The 18,459-nt window shown below is 35.4% G+C and overlaps 1 protein-coding gene across 14 annotated transcripts in view; it reads left to right on the top strand.

Annotated features, from left to right (window-relative positions):
- MLLT10 (MLLT10 histone lysine methyltransferase DOT1L cofactor) overlaps positions 1-18,459 on the top strand; it is a 271,785-nt gene that overhangs the window by 87,579 nt on the left and 165,747 nt on the right. For all 14 annotated transcript variants that reach the window (XR_015549345.1, XM_087420756.1, XM_087420757.1 and 11 more), the window contains one exon: positions 12,207-12,316. Coding sequence is in view for 13 of the 14 variants with exons in the window: in XM_087420756.1 (XP_087276882.1) it covers positions 12,207-12,316 (110 nt within the window). In the remaining variant the exon portion in view is untranslated. The remainder of the gene's footprint in view (positions 1-12,206; positions 12,317-18,459) is intronic.

The following is an 18,459-nucleotide window of genomic DNA, read 5'->3' as shown; positions in this document are numbered from 1 at the left end:
AATTTTGTGATTTCCTCTTTGACCCATAAGTTTTTTGGAAGTATATTATTTATTTTCCGTATATTAGGGGTTTTCCTAGATACCTTTTTATTGTTGGTTGCTAATTTAATTTTGTTGTGGTCAGTGATTACACTCTAGATGATTTTAGTCCTTTAAAAATCACTGAGGCATATTTGAGGGTCCAGCATATGGTCTGTGTTGGTGAGTGTACTGTATACACTTGAAAAGGAATATGTATTCTGCAGTTGAATATAGTGTTCTGTAATGTCAGTTAGATCAAAGGATTGATATCATTGAGCTCTTTTATCTCTTTACTGATTTTTTTTGGTCTTGTTCATCTATCAGTTGCTGAGAATGGTGTGTTAAAAATCTGTTATGATTGGAACATTGTCTGTTTCTTCCTTCAGTTCTGTCAAGTTTTGCTTCATGTATTTTAAGGTTTTATTATTAGGTGCAGACATTTTTCTAATTGTTATATCTTTCTATGTAATTATCCCTTTGTTGTTATGAAATGTCCCTTTTTATCTATGGAGTATTTGTCTTGTGGTGTATATCTCATATCAAAATAGTCACACTCCAGCCTTTGTATTCTTACTGTTAGCGTGGTTTATCACTTTCCATCCATTTGCTTTATTTGCTTTAAACTTTGATCAGAGTTTTTATGTTTGTTAAAAATGTGTCTCTTATAGGCAGCATATAGTATAGTCGTTTATATTTAATCTCCTCTCAATCTCTGCCTTTAAATGTTGTGTATAAATGATTAACGTTAATATAAATTAAAATTTGGATTGAGATCTATTTTAAGATTTGTTCTTTTAAAAAAATTTAAAACAGCTTTGTTCGGATATGATTGATATTCAATATACTGCATATATTTAAAGGGACAGTTTGATAAGTTCTGACTAATATATGTACCCATGAAAACAGCAACACAATCAAGTTGATGAACATATCCATTACTCCAAAAACTTTTCTCATACTCATTTGCACTCTGTCTGTACCAATCCTTCCTCTCCCCAGCTTTGTCCCAGGTAACCATTGATCTGCTTTCTATAGTTTAATTTGCATTTTCAAGAGTTTTATATAATGGAATTTATATGTGTATTTATGTGTGTGTCTCTAGACACACAAATATGTATATACCATATACCCACACTATTTTTATCTGGCTTATTTCCATCAGTATAAATACTGAGATTCATTCTTGGTGTTACATATATCAATATTTCATTCCTTTTTGTTCGCTGTTACTCCTTTGTATGGATATAGTAGTTTATTCATTTATCTGTTGATAGTTAGAGTGTTTCTAGTTTTTAGCTATTATAAATTAAGCTACTGTTAACAATTGAGTACATGTCTTTTTATGACCATAGGCTTTCGTTTGTCTTGGGTAAATATTTAGGCATGAAATGGCTAGTTTATAATGATAAGTGCGTGTTAAATTCTTTAAGGAGCTGACAAACTATTTTCTAAGGTGGTTGTAACATTTTACATTCCCACCAGCAGCACATGAGAGTTCCGGTTACACTACATCTTCTTCAACACTTGGTATGGTCAGTTTTTTTAGTTTTTGCCATTCTAATAGGTGTGTAGTGGTATCCTTGTGGTTTTAATTTGCAGTTCCACAGGGAGTAATAAATTTGAGCTCTTTTTCATGTGGTTATTTGCCATTCTTTTTTTTTTTTTTTTTTTTGGGGGGGGGGAAGATTAGCCCTGAGCTAACATCTGATACCAATCCTCTTTTTGCTGAGGAAGATTGGCCCTGGGCTAACATCTGTGCCCATCTTCCTTTACTTTATATGGGATGTCGCCACAGCATGGCTTGACAAGCGGTGCATCAGTCCGCGCCCGGGATCCAAACCTGTGAACGCTGGGCCACTGGAGCGGAGTGTGCAAACTTAACTGCTGTTCCACCAGACTGGCCCCTCATTTTGTTTTTGATTTGCATTTCTCTAATGACTAATGATGTTGAGCATCTTTTCAAGCACTTACTGACCACTTATTTTTCTTCATTCTGACAATCTGTGCACTTTAACTGGGGTGTTTAGTTCGTTTACGTTTAGTGTGATTAATGATATGGTTAGATTTAAATCTGCCATCTTGGTACTAGTATTTCCTTTAGTCCATCTGTTGTTTGGTCTTCGTTTTTTGGACTTAAGAGGTTTGAGATTTTTATGATTCCATTTTATCTTCTTTGTTGTGTTATTAGCTATATATTTTGTTGTGTTAATCATTGTCTTAGGGTTTAAAGTATACATTTTTTCCTCAGTACAGTCTAATCAAGCGATATTATTCATGTATAGGATAAGATCCTCAAAATAATATAGTTCCATTTCTCTTTTTTTACACTTTATGCAATTGTTGTCATGGATTTATCTTTGTTATAAACTCTACAGTGAATTATCATTATTTTTGTTTAAATAGTTGTTTACTGTTTAATGTGGATCTTTTTTATATCTTCCATGTCTCTACTTAACTTTTTGAACATATGGAATGAAGTTATAACTGTTTTATCATCTTTTTCTCTTTATTTTACCATTTATATCAGTTCTTGGTTGGTTTTGATTGATTATTCTCAATACAAGTTGTGTTTTCCTGCTTCTTTGCATGGATGGTAATCTTTGATTGGATTCCAGACATTGTGGATTATACATTTTTGGATGCTGGCTGTTATGGATGGGTGGATGGATGGATGGATGGAGAGAGAGAGATATATATATATATAAAATTTTAAAAATTGAAGTCACGTTCACATAACAAAATCATTTTAAAATGAACAATTCAGTGGCTTTTAGAACATTCACAGTGTTTTACAACCATCATCTCTACGTAATTCCAAAACATTTTCATCATCTCAAAAGGAACCCTTTAAATATTTCTTTCCTAGTACCCTCATTTTTCCTATGACTCATTGGTTGTTTAAGACTGTGTTGTTTTTAAATTTTAAAATTTTTAATTTAAATTTTTATTTAATTTAAATTTAATTTTAAATTAAAATTTAAATTTAAAATTTTTAAATATTTGCAATTTTCCCATTTTCCTCCTTTTAATGATTTGTAGCTTCATTCCACTATAGTTGGGAAAGATACCTTGAGTGATTTAATTCTTTTTAAATTTATTGAGATTTATGTTCTAGCATAGATTCTGTCTTGGGGAATGTTCCATGTGCACTTGAGAAGAATGTGTATTCTGCTGTCTTTGGGTTGATTGGTCTATTAGGTTTAGTTGATTTATAGTGTTGTTCAAGTCCTATATTTCCTTATTTATCTTCTGTCTAGACATTATATCCATTATTGAAAGTGGGGTGTTCAAGTCTCCAAATATTATTTTAGAATTGTCTATTTTTCCTTTCAATTCTGTAAATTTTTGCTTTATGTATTTTGGGGCTCTGTTGTTTGGTGTGTGTGTGTGTTTATAACTTTTACACTGTGATGAATTGACTTTTAAATCATATAATGTCCTTCTTAGTCTCTTTTTATAGTTTTTGACTTAAGGTCTTTTTGTGTGATATTAGTGTCGCCATCCAGATCTCTCTTGATTACTATTTGCATGGAATATCTTTTTCCATCCTTTCACTTTCAACCTATTTGTGTCTGTGTGTCCATAGTGAGTTTTTTGTAGACAGTATATAGTTGGGTCATATTTTTAATCTATTCAGCTCATCTCTGTCTTTTGATTGGAGAGTTTAACCCATTTCCACTTAAAGTAGTTACTGATAAGCATTTATGCCATTTTACTGTTTTTCCTGTATGATTTATGCCCTTTTTGTTCTGCAATTTCTCCAGTACTGCCTTCTTTTTTTCTAAATTGATTTTTTGGGTATTGTTCTCTTTTGATTCCCTCCTTTTCCCTTTGTGTATATCTTTTAGGTATTTCCTTGCTAGTTTCCCTGGGATTAGAATTAACATCCTAAATTTGTAATAACTTTGTTCTAATTGATACCAGCTTAGCTTCAACAACATAAGAAACTCTACTCCCGTACAGCTACATCCTTCCCCTTTTATGTTGTTTTTACCAAAATTTTTGTCTTTATACATTTTGTCTTTACACATCCCTATACATTGTTTGCCCATTAACATAGATCTATAATTATTTTTTTCATGCATTTATCTTATAAATCATGTAGGAAAGATAAAGGAGAGGTACAAGTAAAAACTGTCATAATGCTGGCTTTAATTTTTACCTATAGTTACCTCTACTCGAGTTCTTTATTTTTTGTATGGCTTTTAGTTATTGTCTAGTGTTCTTTCATTTTAGCCTGAAGGACTCCCTTTACCATTTCTTGTAGGGCAGGTCTATTAGCAACGGACTCCTTCACGTTGTGTTTCATTGGGAACGTCTTACCTTCTCTGTATTTGAAGGATAGCCTTGCTTGATATAGAATTCTTGGGTGATGGACTGTTTTCTTTCAGAAATTTAAAAATGTCATTACTCTCCCTAATGGTCTCCATTGACTTTGATGAGAAATCTGTTAATCTTATTGAGGATTCCTTGTATGTGACAAGTTGCTTCTGTCTTAATGCTTTAAATATTCTTTTTTTCCTTGGCTTTTAGCGGTGATTATTACGTATCTCAGTGTGGATCTCTTTGTGTTTTTTCTTCGTACGGTTTCTTGAGCGTCTTGAATATGTAGATTTGTGTCTTGAACAAATTGGGATGTGTTTGGCCATTATTTACTCAAATATTTTCTCTGCTTCTCTTTCTCTGCTCCTTCTGGGATTCCCATTGGGTGTATGTTGGCAGGCATGACTGTGTCCTACAGGTTTCGGCAAATTTATTTTTTTTCCTGTTCTTTTTTTCTTATGCTCCTGAAACGAGATAATTTCAGTTGGCCTATCTTCAAGTTTGCTGACTTTTTTCTTTACCTACTCGGACCTACTGTTGAAATTCTCTAGTGTATTTTTCACTTCAGTTATTATAATTTTCAGCTCCAGAATTTCTGTTTGGTTCCTTTTTATAATTTCTCTTTATTGATGTTCTCTATTTGTTGTGACATCATTGTCCTAGTTTCCCTTAGTTCCTTGTCTGTGCTCTCCTTTCGCTCTTTAAGCGTATGTAAGACAGCTAATTTAAAGTCTTTGCCTGGTAAGTCCAATGTCTGTGCTTCTGCAGTGACAGATTCTATTAATTTCTCCTGTGAATGAGCTATACTTTCTTTTTCTTTTCATGCTTTGTTACTTAGTCTTTCTTGAAAACTGGACATATGGAATATTATGATGTGTTAATTCTGGAAAGTAAATTCTTTCCTCATGGTTTAATTTTGTTGTTGGCTGTATGCTGCCTCTATTTGTTTTTAAAATGGCTTTCTAAACTTTTTGTTAAGTGTGTATTCTTTGTCACTTGTGACTTCTAAAGTCTCTGTTTCTTTAGCTTGTAATCAACTAGTGTTTTGACAGAGATTTGCTTGAATATCAGTTGCCAAAATAGTGAGCGAGAGAGAGAGAATCAAAAAGCAAAAACAGTGAAAAGAAACACCTCTTCTGGGTTTGCAGATTGGCTCTGCTGGGTCCATTCCTTCAGTGGTTAGCCAGTCTGTTTAAAACTGTGCCTTACGTAGCTTTCACTTCCTGCTTGCACTGTACCTGGAGATGAGCCAGAGATAAAAATTTAGGGTCTCCTCAGGTCTTTTTTTGAAGATACATCCTGCCCTGGGTGTGTGTTGCTCTCTGAATTCCCTAGAATGCACAGCTGTTTTTGAATGCTCCAGTTTCCCAGAGAAACCGTCTCCAGCTTTTCCTCCCAGACTTTTGGGACTCAGTTGTATGCTTGAACCATAATGCTCTGCTCCAGGCACCTGTGAGTTTTTTGTCTGCCTTACAATGATTTGAGGAATAATCACCACTTTTCTGTCCAGTGAATTCTGAGCTTGTCAAAAGAAGAACAAGCATGTTGTGTCAGTTCTTCAGTAGCCTGCAGAGACTTGAGAACAGATGAACACAATTCTTTGCAAATAAGGTCTGTTGTGCTCCTTCTGAAACCAGGAACTAGGGTTCCACACTGGGAACTCTGGGTGCTATCTTCAAGACCTCTGCTGAACCCAGGGTGAGCATGGGTCAAGGGAAAGTAAAAATGCCCAAAACTTTCCTACCATTTTTTTTTTAAGTTTTTGTTTATTGCAGTAACATTGGTTTATAACATTGTAAAAATTTCAGGTGTACATCATTATACTTCTGTTTCTGCATAGATTACATCATGTTCACCACCAAAATACTAATTACAACCCATCACCACACACATGTACCAAATTATCCCTTTCACCCTCCTCCCTCCCCCCTTCCCCTCTGGTAACCACCAATCCAATCTCTGTCCCTATGTGTTTGTTTATTGTTGTTATTATCTACTACTTAATGAAGGAAATCATACGGTATTTGACCTTCTCCCTCTGACTTATTTCACTTTGCATTATACCCTCAATGTCCATCCATGTTGTCACAAATGGCTGGACTTCATCGTTTCTTATGGCTGAGTAGTATTCCATTGTGTATATATACCACATCTTCTTTATCCATTCGTCCCTTGATGGGCACTTAGGTTGCTTCCAAGTCTTGGCTATTGTGAATAACGCTGCAATGAACACAGGGGTGCATGTACCTTTACAAATTGGTGTTTTCAAGTTGTTTGGATAAATACCCAACAGTGGAATAGCTGGATCATATGGTAGTTCTATCCTTGATTTTTTGAGGAATCTCCATACTGTTTTCCATAGTGGCTGCACCAGTTTGCACTCCCACCAGCAGTGTATGAGAGTTCCCTTCTCTCCACATCCTCTCCAACACATGTTGTTTCCTGTCTTGTTAATTATAGCCATTCTGACGGGCGTGAGGTGATATCTCATTGTAGTTTTGATTTGCATTTCCCTGATAGTTAGTGATTTTGAACATCTTTTCATGTGTCTGTTGGCCATCTGTATATCTTCTTTGGAGAAATGTCTGTTCAGGTCTTTTGCCCATTTTTTAATTGGGTTGGTAGTTTTTTTGTTGTTGAGATGCATGAGTTCTTTATATATTTTGGAGATTAAGCCCTTATCAGCTGTATGGTTTGCAAATATCTTCTCCCAATTGTTAGGTTGTCTTTTCGTTTTGTTGATGGTTTCTTTTGCTGTGCAGAAGCTTTTTAGTTTGATGTAGTCCCATTTGTTTATTTTTTCTATTGTTTCTCTTGCCTGGTCAGACATGGTGTTTGAAAAGATGTTGCTAAGACTGATGTCGAAGAGCGTACTGCCTATGTTTTCTTCTAGAAGTTTCACAGTTTCAGGTCTTACATTCAATTCTTTAATCCATTTGGAGTTAATTTTTGTGTATGGTGTAAGGTAAGGGTCTACTTTCATTTTTTTGCATATGGCTATCCAGTTTTCCCAACACCATTTGTTGAAGAGACTTTCTTTTCCCCATTGTATGTTCTTGGCTCCTTTGTCAAAGATGAGCTGTCCATAGATGTGTGGGTTTATTTCTGGGCTTTCGATTCTATTCCATTGATCTGTGTGTCTGTTTTTGTGCCAGTACCATGCTGTTTTGGTTACTATAGCTTTGTAGTATATTTTGAAATCAGGGAGTGTGATACCTCCAGCTTTGTTCTTTTTTCTCAGGATTCCTTTAGCTATTCGGGATCTTTTGTTGTTCCATATAAATTTTAGGATTCTTTGTTCTATTTCTGTGAAAAATGCTGTTGGAACTTTTGATAGGGATTGCATTGAATCTATAGATGGCTTTAGGAAGTATGGACATCTTAACTATGTTAATTCTTCCAATCCAAGAGCACGGAATATCTTTCCATTTCTTTGTGTCTTCTTCAATTTCTTTCAGAAATGTTTTATAGTTTTCGGTGTACAGATCTTTCACCTCTTTGGTTAAGTTTATTCCTAGGGGGCCGGCCCCGTGGCTTAGCGGTTAAGTGTGCGCGCTCTGCTACTGGCAGCCCGGGTTCGGATCCCGGGTGCGCACCGACGCACTGCTTCTCCAGCCATGCTGAGGCCGCGTCCCACATACAGCAACTAGAAGGATGTGCAACTATGACATACAACTATCTACTGGGGCTTTGGGGGAAAAATAAATAAATAAAATTATTAAAAAAAAAAAAAAGGGCTGGCCCCATGGCCTAGCGGTTAAGTGCGCGTGCTCCGCTGCTGGCGGCCCGGGTTCGGATCCCAGGCGCGCACCGACGCACTGCTTCTCTGGCCATGCTGAGCCTGAGTCCCACATGCAGCAGCTGGAAGGATGTGCAGCTATGACATACAACTATCTACTGAGGCTTTGGGGGGAAAATAAAAAAAAAAAAATGTTTTAAAAAAAAAAAGTTTATTCCTAGGTATTTTATACTTTTTGTTGCAATTGTAAATGGGATGGTATTCTTAATTTCTCTTTCTGCTACTTCGTGGTTAGTGTACAGAAATGCAACTGATTTTTGTATGTTGATTTTGTATCCTGCAACTTTACCATATTCGTTTATTTTTACCATATTCGTTTATTCATTTAAGTTGCCTTTTTCTTGCTTTAGCCTTTTGCTTGGTTACTGCAAACCTTTCGTTTTCTTTTCTAGAGTCCTGACACAATTGGTTCTGACAGTTCCTGCTTGATATTTTGATGACTCTGTGGTGAAATGTACCCTTGGAGCTGCCTACTCCACCATTTTTACTGACATAAATCTGGACATTTTTGCATTTCTATAAATCTTGTTGAGTTTTGTTCTGAAATACTATGTTCCTTTGAAACAGTTTGATCCTTTCAAGTCCTGCTGTTATGATTTATTAGGTGGGTCCAGAGCAGTGCTTAGCCTGGGGGTAATTGTTCCCCACTACTGAGGCAAGACCTTTCTGAGTATTCTACCCAATGCCCTGTGAGTTATGAGTTTTTCCAGTCTGGCTAGGGGGAACAGGCACTGTTCCTGGCCCTTGTGCCTACCAGATACTGTTTCTTCTTATCCTTTTGGATGATTCTTTTTCCACTGTCAGGTAATCTCTTCACTCACATGTTCTCTGCTTAATAGTCAAGTGGTGCTGTTTGGATAATCTCTCTCTTTGAGTGTTCTTTCTATGAAGAGGTTTCATTTCTGGTACTTCGTCCTGCCAGTGTTAGCTGTCTTGGTCTCACCAGATCTCCTAAACTTTGGGAGTGTCCTGGTCTTGGCCTCCATTCCTCTCTTTGTGCCTTGACCTAGAATAACTCTCTAGACATTAAGCTGGGGCAAACTGAGAGCTCACCTAATTTGTTTCTTGTCTCTTTGGGATTGCCGTCCTTTGTTACCTGATGATAATCCAGTGTCTTGAAAACCATTGTCTCAATTATTTTGCCCATTTTTTGTAGTGGGGAGTGTGCATTTTTTCATGCAGGAGGCTAAATTTGGTCCCTGTTACTCCATCTTGACCAGAAGCAGAAGTCTCCTACTACTCCTTCTTAACCTTGATTTTTTTCTCTTATTGTTCCTCTGTTCCCTTTTTTCTTCTTTCTTTGTGATTATATGAATATTTTTTAGCATTGCATTTTAATCAGTTTAATAGTGCAGTTAATTAGCATTGCATTTAAATTTAGGTGCATTCACTTACCTTTTTGGTCATATCTCTTCTCTATATACAAATATTAATATTTATGTATGTAGTGGTTGCTCTAGGGATTACAATTTTCATACTAGTAAGTTCAGTCTACTGTTTCACTTCCCACAAAATGTAGAAACCCTGAAACTGTATAGATCTCTTTTACGCCCCCGTTCCTTCCCCAATCTTTGTTATAGTTTTAATATGTGCTATGTTTACACACCTTGAAAACTTTACCAGATGACGTTTTAATTTTTGATGTAAGCCATCATATGTATTTTAAGTGAAAGATGGTATTATTGTTGTTTTATCCATCAGTGTCCATTAAACACTGGTGTTTATTTTATCATATAAATATGATAAACATATTTATCACGTTTCATTTTTTTTTCATCTTGGAACTTCCTTCTTGGCTTATTTTTTCTGTTGCCTGGGAGAAATTGTTTGGTGTTCTCTTTAATGGAAATTTGTTTAAAGGTATTTTTGAACTTTATTTATCCAGTCATTCTTTTGATGATAACTTGTGTTTTGGTTGTTTTAAGATCATCTCCTTCTTTTGGTTTTCTGTAGTTTTACTAAGGAGCGTGCCTGGGTGTGAATTTGTTTTTATTTATCCTGGGATTTATTGTGCTTATTCAGTCTATGACTTGTCGTCTTTCTTCTGTTTTGGAAAGTTTTTAGGTGTTATCATTTCAGATATTGCTTTTGTCCCATTGCCTCTTTCATATTTCTCTGGGACATTTCTCTGGGACTCTTAATTACATGTTAGGCCTGCTTATTATATTGTTCATGTCTCCTTTCCTCTTTTTGTATTTTTCATACTTTTGTGTTTTATGCTAACATTCTGGATATTTTCTTCTGACCTATTTTGTTGTTGCCCTCTAATTCTGTTCTCATCTGTGTCTATAATTTTATTCATTTATCTTTTCCCCCAAAGCCCCAGTAGATAGTTGTGTGTCATAGCTGCACATCCCTCTAGTTGCTGCACGTGGGACGCGGCCTCAGCATGGCCAGAGAAGCGGCGCGTCAGTGCGTGCCCGGGATCTGAACCCGGGCCGCCAGCAGCGGAGCGCGCGCACTTAACCACCAAGCCACGGGGCCGGCCCTCATCTGTGTCTAAACCATTGTTAATCCCATCCATTGATTTTTTAATTTTTGTTTTTACTTCTGGAATTTTTATTTGATTTATTATTATAGTTTTCAGTTCTTTGAAGAAATTTTCAGTTTTATGTTGTGTGTATTTGAACATAATAAGCATACTTATCATTATTATTTTTTTAAAGAATTTTATTTATTTATTTATTTTGTGAGGAAGATCAGCCCTGAGCTAACATCTGCCAATCCTCCTCTTTTTGCTGAGAAAGACTGGCCCTGGGCTAACATCCGTGCCCATCTTCCTCCACTGTATATGGGACGCCGCCACAGCATGGCTTGACAAGCAGTGCATTGGTGCACGCCCGGGATCCGAACCATCGAACCCCGGGCCACCGCAGCAGAGTGCGCGCACTTAACTGCTTGCGCCACTCGGCGGGCCCCAAGGGCATACTTATTTTAATGTTTATGTCTGGAACTTCAAAATACAAATCTGTTTTGATTTTCTTGTTTCTGCTGGTTTTCATTCATGTTGTCTTATCTCTCATGTGTTTGGTACTTTTCGTTGTGCTGAAAATGATAATGAACTAATAGCAGAAATTATTTGTAGCCAAGATGACAATTGTTTTCCTCCAGAGAAGATATATATTTGCTTCTGTCTGGTGCCTGGGGGCGCTTGTAATGTAGGATTGCATAGCTTCTGCAAATTTCAGAGGTTGAAATGATCAAAGCCCAGCTGCAGTCTCTTTGGGCAACTATGTACTTTAGTTTATTGTTACTCCTGGCTTGCTGCCCTGTAGTGTCTCAGCTGAAAGGAGTTTACTAGTTCCTCTTCTCCCTTGGTTGTCTGTAGACATACATCCCTATACTTTGAGCCTGCTGAGTTTGTCAAAAGCACCTCTCACCCTCTCGGCTGCTTTCTCAGAAATAGGCCAATGTCCCCGGGTGGCACAAGTGGCCAGAAGCTGTGCTCCTCTCGCTGGACTTCCATCCTTTTCCAATTTTGGCACAGTAATTCCTCACTATCATATCAGGTCTTTGATATCTTCAGTCACATTTTGAAAATTAAAAGAAACGTTAACATTTAATATCAATTGTTAAAATATTTTAAGTGAAATAGTAAAATAATGAATATTAGTACTAGTATTTAAAATATTGACATTGATGTAAAAGTTAAATGATTAAAGATACTTTTAAAGTTAAAGTATTAAATACTTGTAAGATTAAAGTATTAAAATTTTTATTTTAGGTATTCAACTATAAAACTTCGTATTTTTATAGTGGTTCTCAGAAGTAGTGTTGGTTGAATTACTTAGTCTGCTCTTATAAGTGTTAGTGCCAGCATCTGAATTTAAAAATGTTTCCCTTTATTTGTGTTACTGTACATAATAACTGGAGAAATGATTAAAAGTGCTTGATAGTGGTTTGACTATTCAGTCAATAATGAGAATTTGTTCATGTTTTTGTTGTGCATTTGCTTAAATGGGCATTTAAGGAATCTCTTTAGAAAGTTAATCATTTTATTTATCTTTGAAACAGCTTTATTGAAAACTGGAAAATGACATTATTTTTATTTATTTATTTTTAGGTTGGGCTCATGTGGTTTGCGCCCTGTATATTCCAGAGGTACAGTTTGCCAATGTTTCTACAATGGAACCAATCGTTTTACAGTCTGTTCCACATGATCGTTACAATAAGGTACAGTGGATATTGTTTTGTTGATATTTGAATATAATTTTTTTGTTTTAAGACTGTAAAGAATTTTTTTTGTATTTTGTTTTACTATAGGCCTCCATTAAAAAATTTATATTATAGCCCTGCATCAAATTCCAGAGAGATTTGGAAAAAGTATAATTACTAATGTAAACTACAATTATTAAAATATGTTCTTAAGGTCACAGGAGTACAAAATAAACAAACAAAACTATATTACCTTTTATACTAAACCTAGGTATTTAGTAGTGTTACATTTACATGACATTTTAATCCTTATAGATTTGTCCTTTAAGACATACTGACCTTTAAAAAAAAAAAAAAAAAAAGAATTACTGACCTTTTATGTTCTTTCTCAGACATCAAGGTTCTATTAAATTTGAATTAATCAGGGGCCGGCCCTGTGGCGTAGCAGTTAGGTGTGTGTGCTCCGCTGCTGGCGGCCCGGGCCCGGATTCCGGGCCCGGATCCCAGGCGAGCACTGATGCACCGCTTGTCACGCCATCCTGTGGCGGTGTCCCATATAAAGTGGAGGAAGGTGGGCACAGATGTTAGCCCAGGGCCAGTCTTCCTCAGCAAAAAGAGGAGGATTGGCATGAATGTTAGCTCAGGGCTGATCTTCCTCAAAAGAAAAAAAAAAATTGAATTATTATTTGGTGTAACATTCATTACCATATCATACGTCCTTTCTTAAAAAATAATTCTGTTACAGTACATTATTTGCCCCTCGTCCTTTCTTAAAAAATAATTCTGTTACAGTACATTATTTGCCCCTCTTCCCTCCACGAATTATTTTCTACCCCTGACATAAGACTTTTGTTGTTACTCTTTTTTTTTTTGGCTGAGGAAGATTTGCCCTGAGCTAACATCTGTAGCCAGTCTTCCTCTATTTTGTATGTGGGTCGCCACGACAGCATGGCTGATAAGTGCTGTAGGTCAATGCCCGCAATCTGAAGCCTCGAACCCAGGCCATTGAAATGGAGCATGCCAAACCCAACCTCTATGCCACCAAGCTGGCCCCTGTTGTTACCTTTTTTAAAAATTGTAGTTAATGTTTGCTTTTCTCCCTCTATATCTCTTTCTTGATTTAGTATACACATATTATTGTTTCATTCTCTTTTGCACAATAGATGATTTTTCTATTACCCAGTGTGCCTTTAAATACAATGTTATCATTCAGTTGAAGGTACCTGTTGATTTATTCCGTCTGTGGGATAAAGTGTCACTGTAGCCAGTACTAAAATTTCAGATATTTTTGTTAAGCATTTGTAATGTAGACTATTAATATTTATTAAAAAAAATTTGAAAATACAGAAAAATAAATAGAAAAATGCAAGACAAAAATTTTTCTAAATATTCCTTTTCAGATCCTTTTAGATTTTTTTGTGTGTATTTTTACATATGCTATATACTTGTAAAAAATTTGGATCATGTTGCTTATATTGTTTTGTCTGTTTTTGAAACTTATTAATCCTGAACATCTCCTTGTGTCAGTAAATTATATTTTTACCATTATTTTTAGTGGATACTTAGCATGTAATACAGAGCATTATTAGTTTTGATAAACTGCAATTTAATTAAGGAACTCTTTATTGTTGAAGGGCCTCATTTGGTGTTTGGCATGTACATACCAACAGAATCTCTTTGTAAAGGGTATGACATTTTGGAAGCTTCAATAAATATATTTTGTGAAATTGTCCTCTAAAATGCAGTTTCTAATTTATACTACATTAGTAATATGTGAGATTACTCATAACCTTATATCCTATTAAGTGCACTGTGTATTACCATTAAAACAATCTTTGCTATTCTTTTAGTGAAAAATATTACAGTATTTGAATGATTTTCTTTGAGTACTGGTAAGGTAAAATATTTTAAAGTATTTTTGAAGGTTATTCATGTTTGTTAATTGATCCTGAATAGCTCTTGGTTCATTTTAATATTGTAATAGTTTTATTTTTTCTTACAAAGTGTTTTTTATATATATTTGTCTGTTATATACTTGCTGTATATGCTTTAGCACATAATGTAACATTTGCTTTTTAACTTTCATTATGTCTTCAAGTTTCTTATTGTTGATATTCTTGCAGGTTAATTTTTTCTAGTTTAGAAGTTTAAAATTTTTAAATAATTTACACAACTATTCTTTGTTTCTGCCTTTGATACCATGCAAAGAAAATCTTTCTCTACACTAATGTATATATTTTTAGTACTTTCAAAGTTCATTTTTAAAAAATATTTGCTTTTCCTTTCTATTTTGAAATAATTTCAAACCTACACAGAGGTTGCATCAATAGTACAAAGAGCGCTTCCTCCCCTAAACCATTTGAGAGTATTTTATCAATACGGACACCCCTGAATGCTTTAGTGTGTATTTCCTGTAAAGAAGGACTTTCTTCTACATAACCAGAATACAGCCATCCAAATGAGGAAATTAGCAGTATGCATTATTACTGTCTAATCCACACACCTCATCATTATTTCTCTAATTTTCATTCATGTTTCCCCAGTCTTCCAAATAATGCCTTTTACAGTGAAAAGATCACAGATTGCATTTCATCTTTGTCTCCTTTAATCTCAAATAGTAACTCAGTCTTCCCCTGACTTTCATTCATAACTTTGATACGTCTGAAGATTACAGGCCAGTTACTTTGTAGAATGCCCCTCTATTTGGATTTTTCTGATGTTTCCTCATGATTAAATTCAGACTGTGTGTTTTTGGCAGGAATATCACAGCAGTGATGCTGTGCTCTGCTCATTGCATCCTGTCACAGGTGGTACCTGATTTCAGTTTTTCTCATTACTGGTGATGTAACCTTGATCACTTAGTTAAGGTGGTGCCGGCAAGGTTTCTCCACTGGGAGGCTAATCTTTTTTCCCTTTGTAATAAGCATTTTGTGGGGAAGTACTTTATATGTAAATATCTTGTTCCTTGTGCCTTTTACCAGCTAATTTTAGCACCCTTTGTTGTTTCTTGGCTTAATTAATTTATTACTATGATTGATGGCAAGTGGTGGTTTTCTAATTCCATCTTCTTCTTTTACATTCATCAGTTGGCATTCCACTTTGAGGAAAAGCTTTCTTCACTCCCCAATTATTTATATTAGTATGGACTAATATGGACTTACATGTTACTGTTTTATTTTAATGGGCCGTTCCCCATTACTGTCATTTAGTTTGATGCTCATATTTGATCTCAGGTTTGACTGGTGGGACCCCTTCAAGCTGGCTTCTGTGTCTCTTGACATGTTTCTGTCATTCTATAAGCACTTCTTTACTTCTGCCACAACAGTATGTTTGAAGTTCATCTTGTATCATTCCTGCCCTAGCCCTGGAATCACCATTTATCCAAGGAGCCTTGATTCTTTTTAGGTGAGAATAGTATTTAGAAACCACGGTAAACACTAGGTGTGCTCATTGCTATTGAGACATTGCTATTCCCAGGCCGTCTCGGTGGGGATAGGAAATATATGTGTGTATATATATACAGAGATACATTCACATCTATATTTTTTCTGTACTTATCTTTATATATTAAAGACCGAGGTCATAATGATACTTCTGATTTAATACATGGATATATATATATATGCATACACACATATCTATATGTATATCTGTATCTATCTATATATGGAGAGAGAACCATAAACTCTTAGTCGTTTCTCCAAATCAAATCCAGTAACAGAGGGTTCATTCTAATTTTTTTATTTCTATATTTATGGCCCTTGTGCTGGACAGTAAGAAACCTGACTCTTGTTATCCACAATATATTTACTTATTTGATCAGTCCCTCGTGTATAAACAGATCTGTTACTGCCATCCCCTAATGCAGAGGCCATCCTAACCTCATTCAGGCTCACACCTCACTCTGGGGTATTGCTGCTTCCCTGCATGGCTGCCTTTTGCACCATTTTGGGATTTGACACTCAGCTTCAGTCCACCACTACCCTTTTCCCCCTCCATGCTTGGTCTTTTCATGTTGCTCAGGTCTGACACCTCATTCTGACACCACCTCCACCCTTACCCCCAACACTGTCATTGGTGCCAATCCTCCTGGGGCTCTGACACTTGTGTTAGACTGACCTTTCCTCCCCAACATGGATGCTCCCATACTTGGCCCCACCTTATGGCTTTAAGACTAAAGTATTCAAGGAGTAAGGGTAGAAGGAATAATGAATTGTTTAGATATAAATCTTTTATCCATGCCAAGTTAATTTTAGAGTATGGTGAGATAATGTGTCTAACTTTTCCCCTCCCACGTGGTTAGTCAACTTTTTCAACACTATTATTATTATTATGAATAATCTATAGCTTTGCACAGTGATTTGAAATACTGTTTGAATCAGGATTAAGTTCTTGGGTATTCTTGACATATTTTTCTGTTCTATTGATGGATCTGTTTATTCTTATCCTAGTACCACACTATTTTAAATTATTATGGCTTTATATACATCTTAGTACGTGGAAGAACAAATATTGTCAAGTATTTATTTCTCCAGATGAACATTAGGGCTAACAAATACAATTTTGATTATACTGGCATTACAACGAAATATTATTTTAGGGGGAAGAATTGGTCTTTTTATAATATTGAATCTTCCCTTCCAGAAACACGGTATATCTCTCCATTCATCCCTTCCAGAAACATGGTGTATCTCTCCATTCATCAAGTTTTTTTTCTTTCCTTTTTGTAGTTTTCCTTATGTGTGGTTGCTATGTAGGTTTTTGGATTTTTTGTGTGTGTGTGAGGAAGATTGTCCCTGAGCTAATATCTGTGCCAGTCTTCCTCTGTTTTATATGTGGGACACTGCCACAGCATGGCCTGATGAACAGTGTGTAGGTTCGTGCCCGAGATCTGAACCCATGCACCCTGGGCCACCGAAGTGGAGCATGCAAACTTAACCACTACGCCACTGGGCCAGCCCCAAGTTTTTGGATTTTTATAATTGTTGATTTGTTTGGTATAGTTAACCTTAAAAACTTAATAATATTCAGTTCATGAATATTTTGTATGGCTAATAGTGGGCATGTAATTTTGAAATGATAGGAATAACTGGAAAATGGATTGTTGAGTTTTGGAAGACATCAGTCCTTAATGGATGGTAGTAAAGGATAATTTGGAGAATATTTATTAATGTATTGGGCACTTACTATGGACCTACTTTGTATCACACATTATGCTAGACACTAGGAATTCAAAGATGCATAAAATGTAGGGTTTTTCTCCATGTGACACTCTCAATTAGAAAGACAATCAAGTAAATATATAATCTATGAAAATAAAAATAATATATGTTATAAATAATAAAAAATCTGAGTGGAATGTTATGGAACAAAATGAAAGGAGGGATTATATTTGCCTAAGGAATTGAATAAGGCATACAAAGATATTATAAGGGCTTTGCAGAATAACTTAGAATTTGACCTGTGGAAAAAAGGATCAAGTAATAATTCCAGACAGAGAAAGTAACATAAACTAGGGTAGTAGGTGCAAAGGGGAGGTGGTAGGCTGTTCAGAGAATAATACATAATCTTGTATGGCTAGAACATTGTGGGATTTAGAAAAAAAATAAAAGGCAATTTTGTGAGTGATAGGAAAGGAAATTTTCTAGAATATTTGTATAGCATAACTAAATTGCAGAGAATTCACTATGTTGACCAGTTATGTTGTTAAATTTTCTATATGTCTTTAATATATTATGGCTAGTTTTTGTATCATTTATCATCAGATTCTTGTTTTTATTTTTCGACCTCATATTTTCTTGTATCAGTTACTCATTTCACTGGCATATACATTTTGTTAATGAACATAATGAGTGGCGTATGTTACCTTTAAATTACTTTTTAATAATTTTTAAGAAATGTGAAGATTGGGGCAACATAGAGAATTGTGAACTTTTTTGGTGTGGAAGCTTGTATTCTTCAGCATTTATTTTAGAAAGCTACAATTTCCATAGAAAATAGTTGGCAGATGATGTATATATCCTGTATGTATCCTTTTGAATAGTCTTTATTTATTGAATGTTCATGAAGGAATGAGTGTTTATAAGTATAGGAAGGATCATAATAGACCAAACAAAGAAACAAATAGAAAACACCATGAAATATGGTGTCATTGAATTGTA

Source organism: Ceratotherium simum, chromosome 32 (assembly GCF_057802395.1).
Source record: "Ceratotherium simum simum isolate JZ-2026a chromosome 32, ASM5780239v1, whole genome shotgun sequence".
Lineage (NCBI taxonomy): Eukaryota > Metazoa > Chordata > Mammalia > Perissodactyla > Rhinocerotidae > Ceratotherium > Ceratotherium simum.
This window is presented reverse-complemented; position numbering and strand designations above follow the sequence as displayed.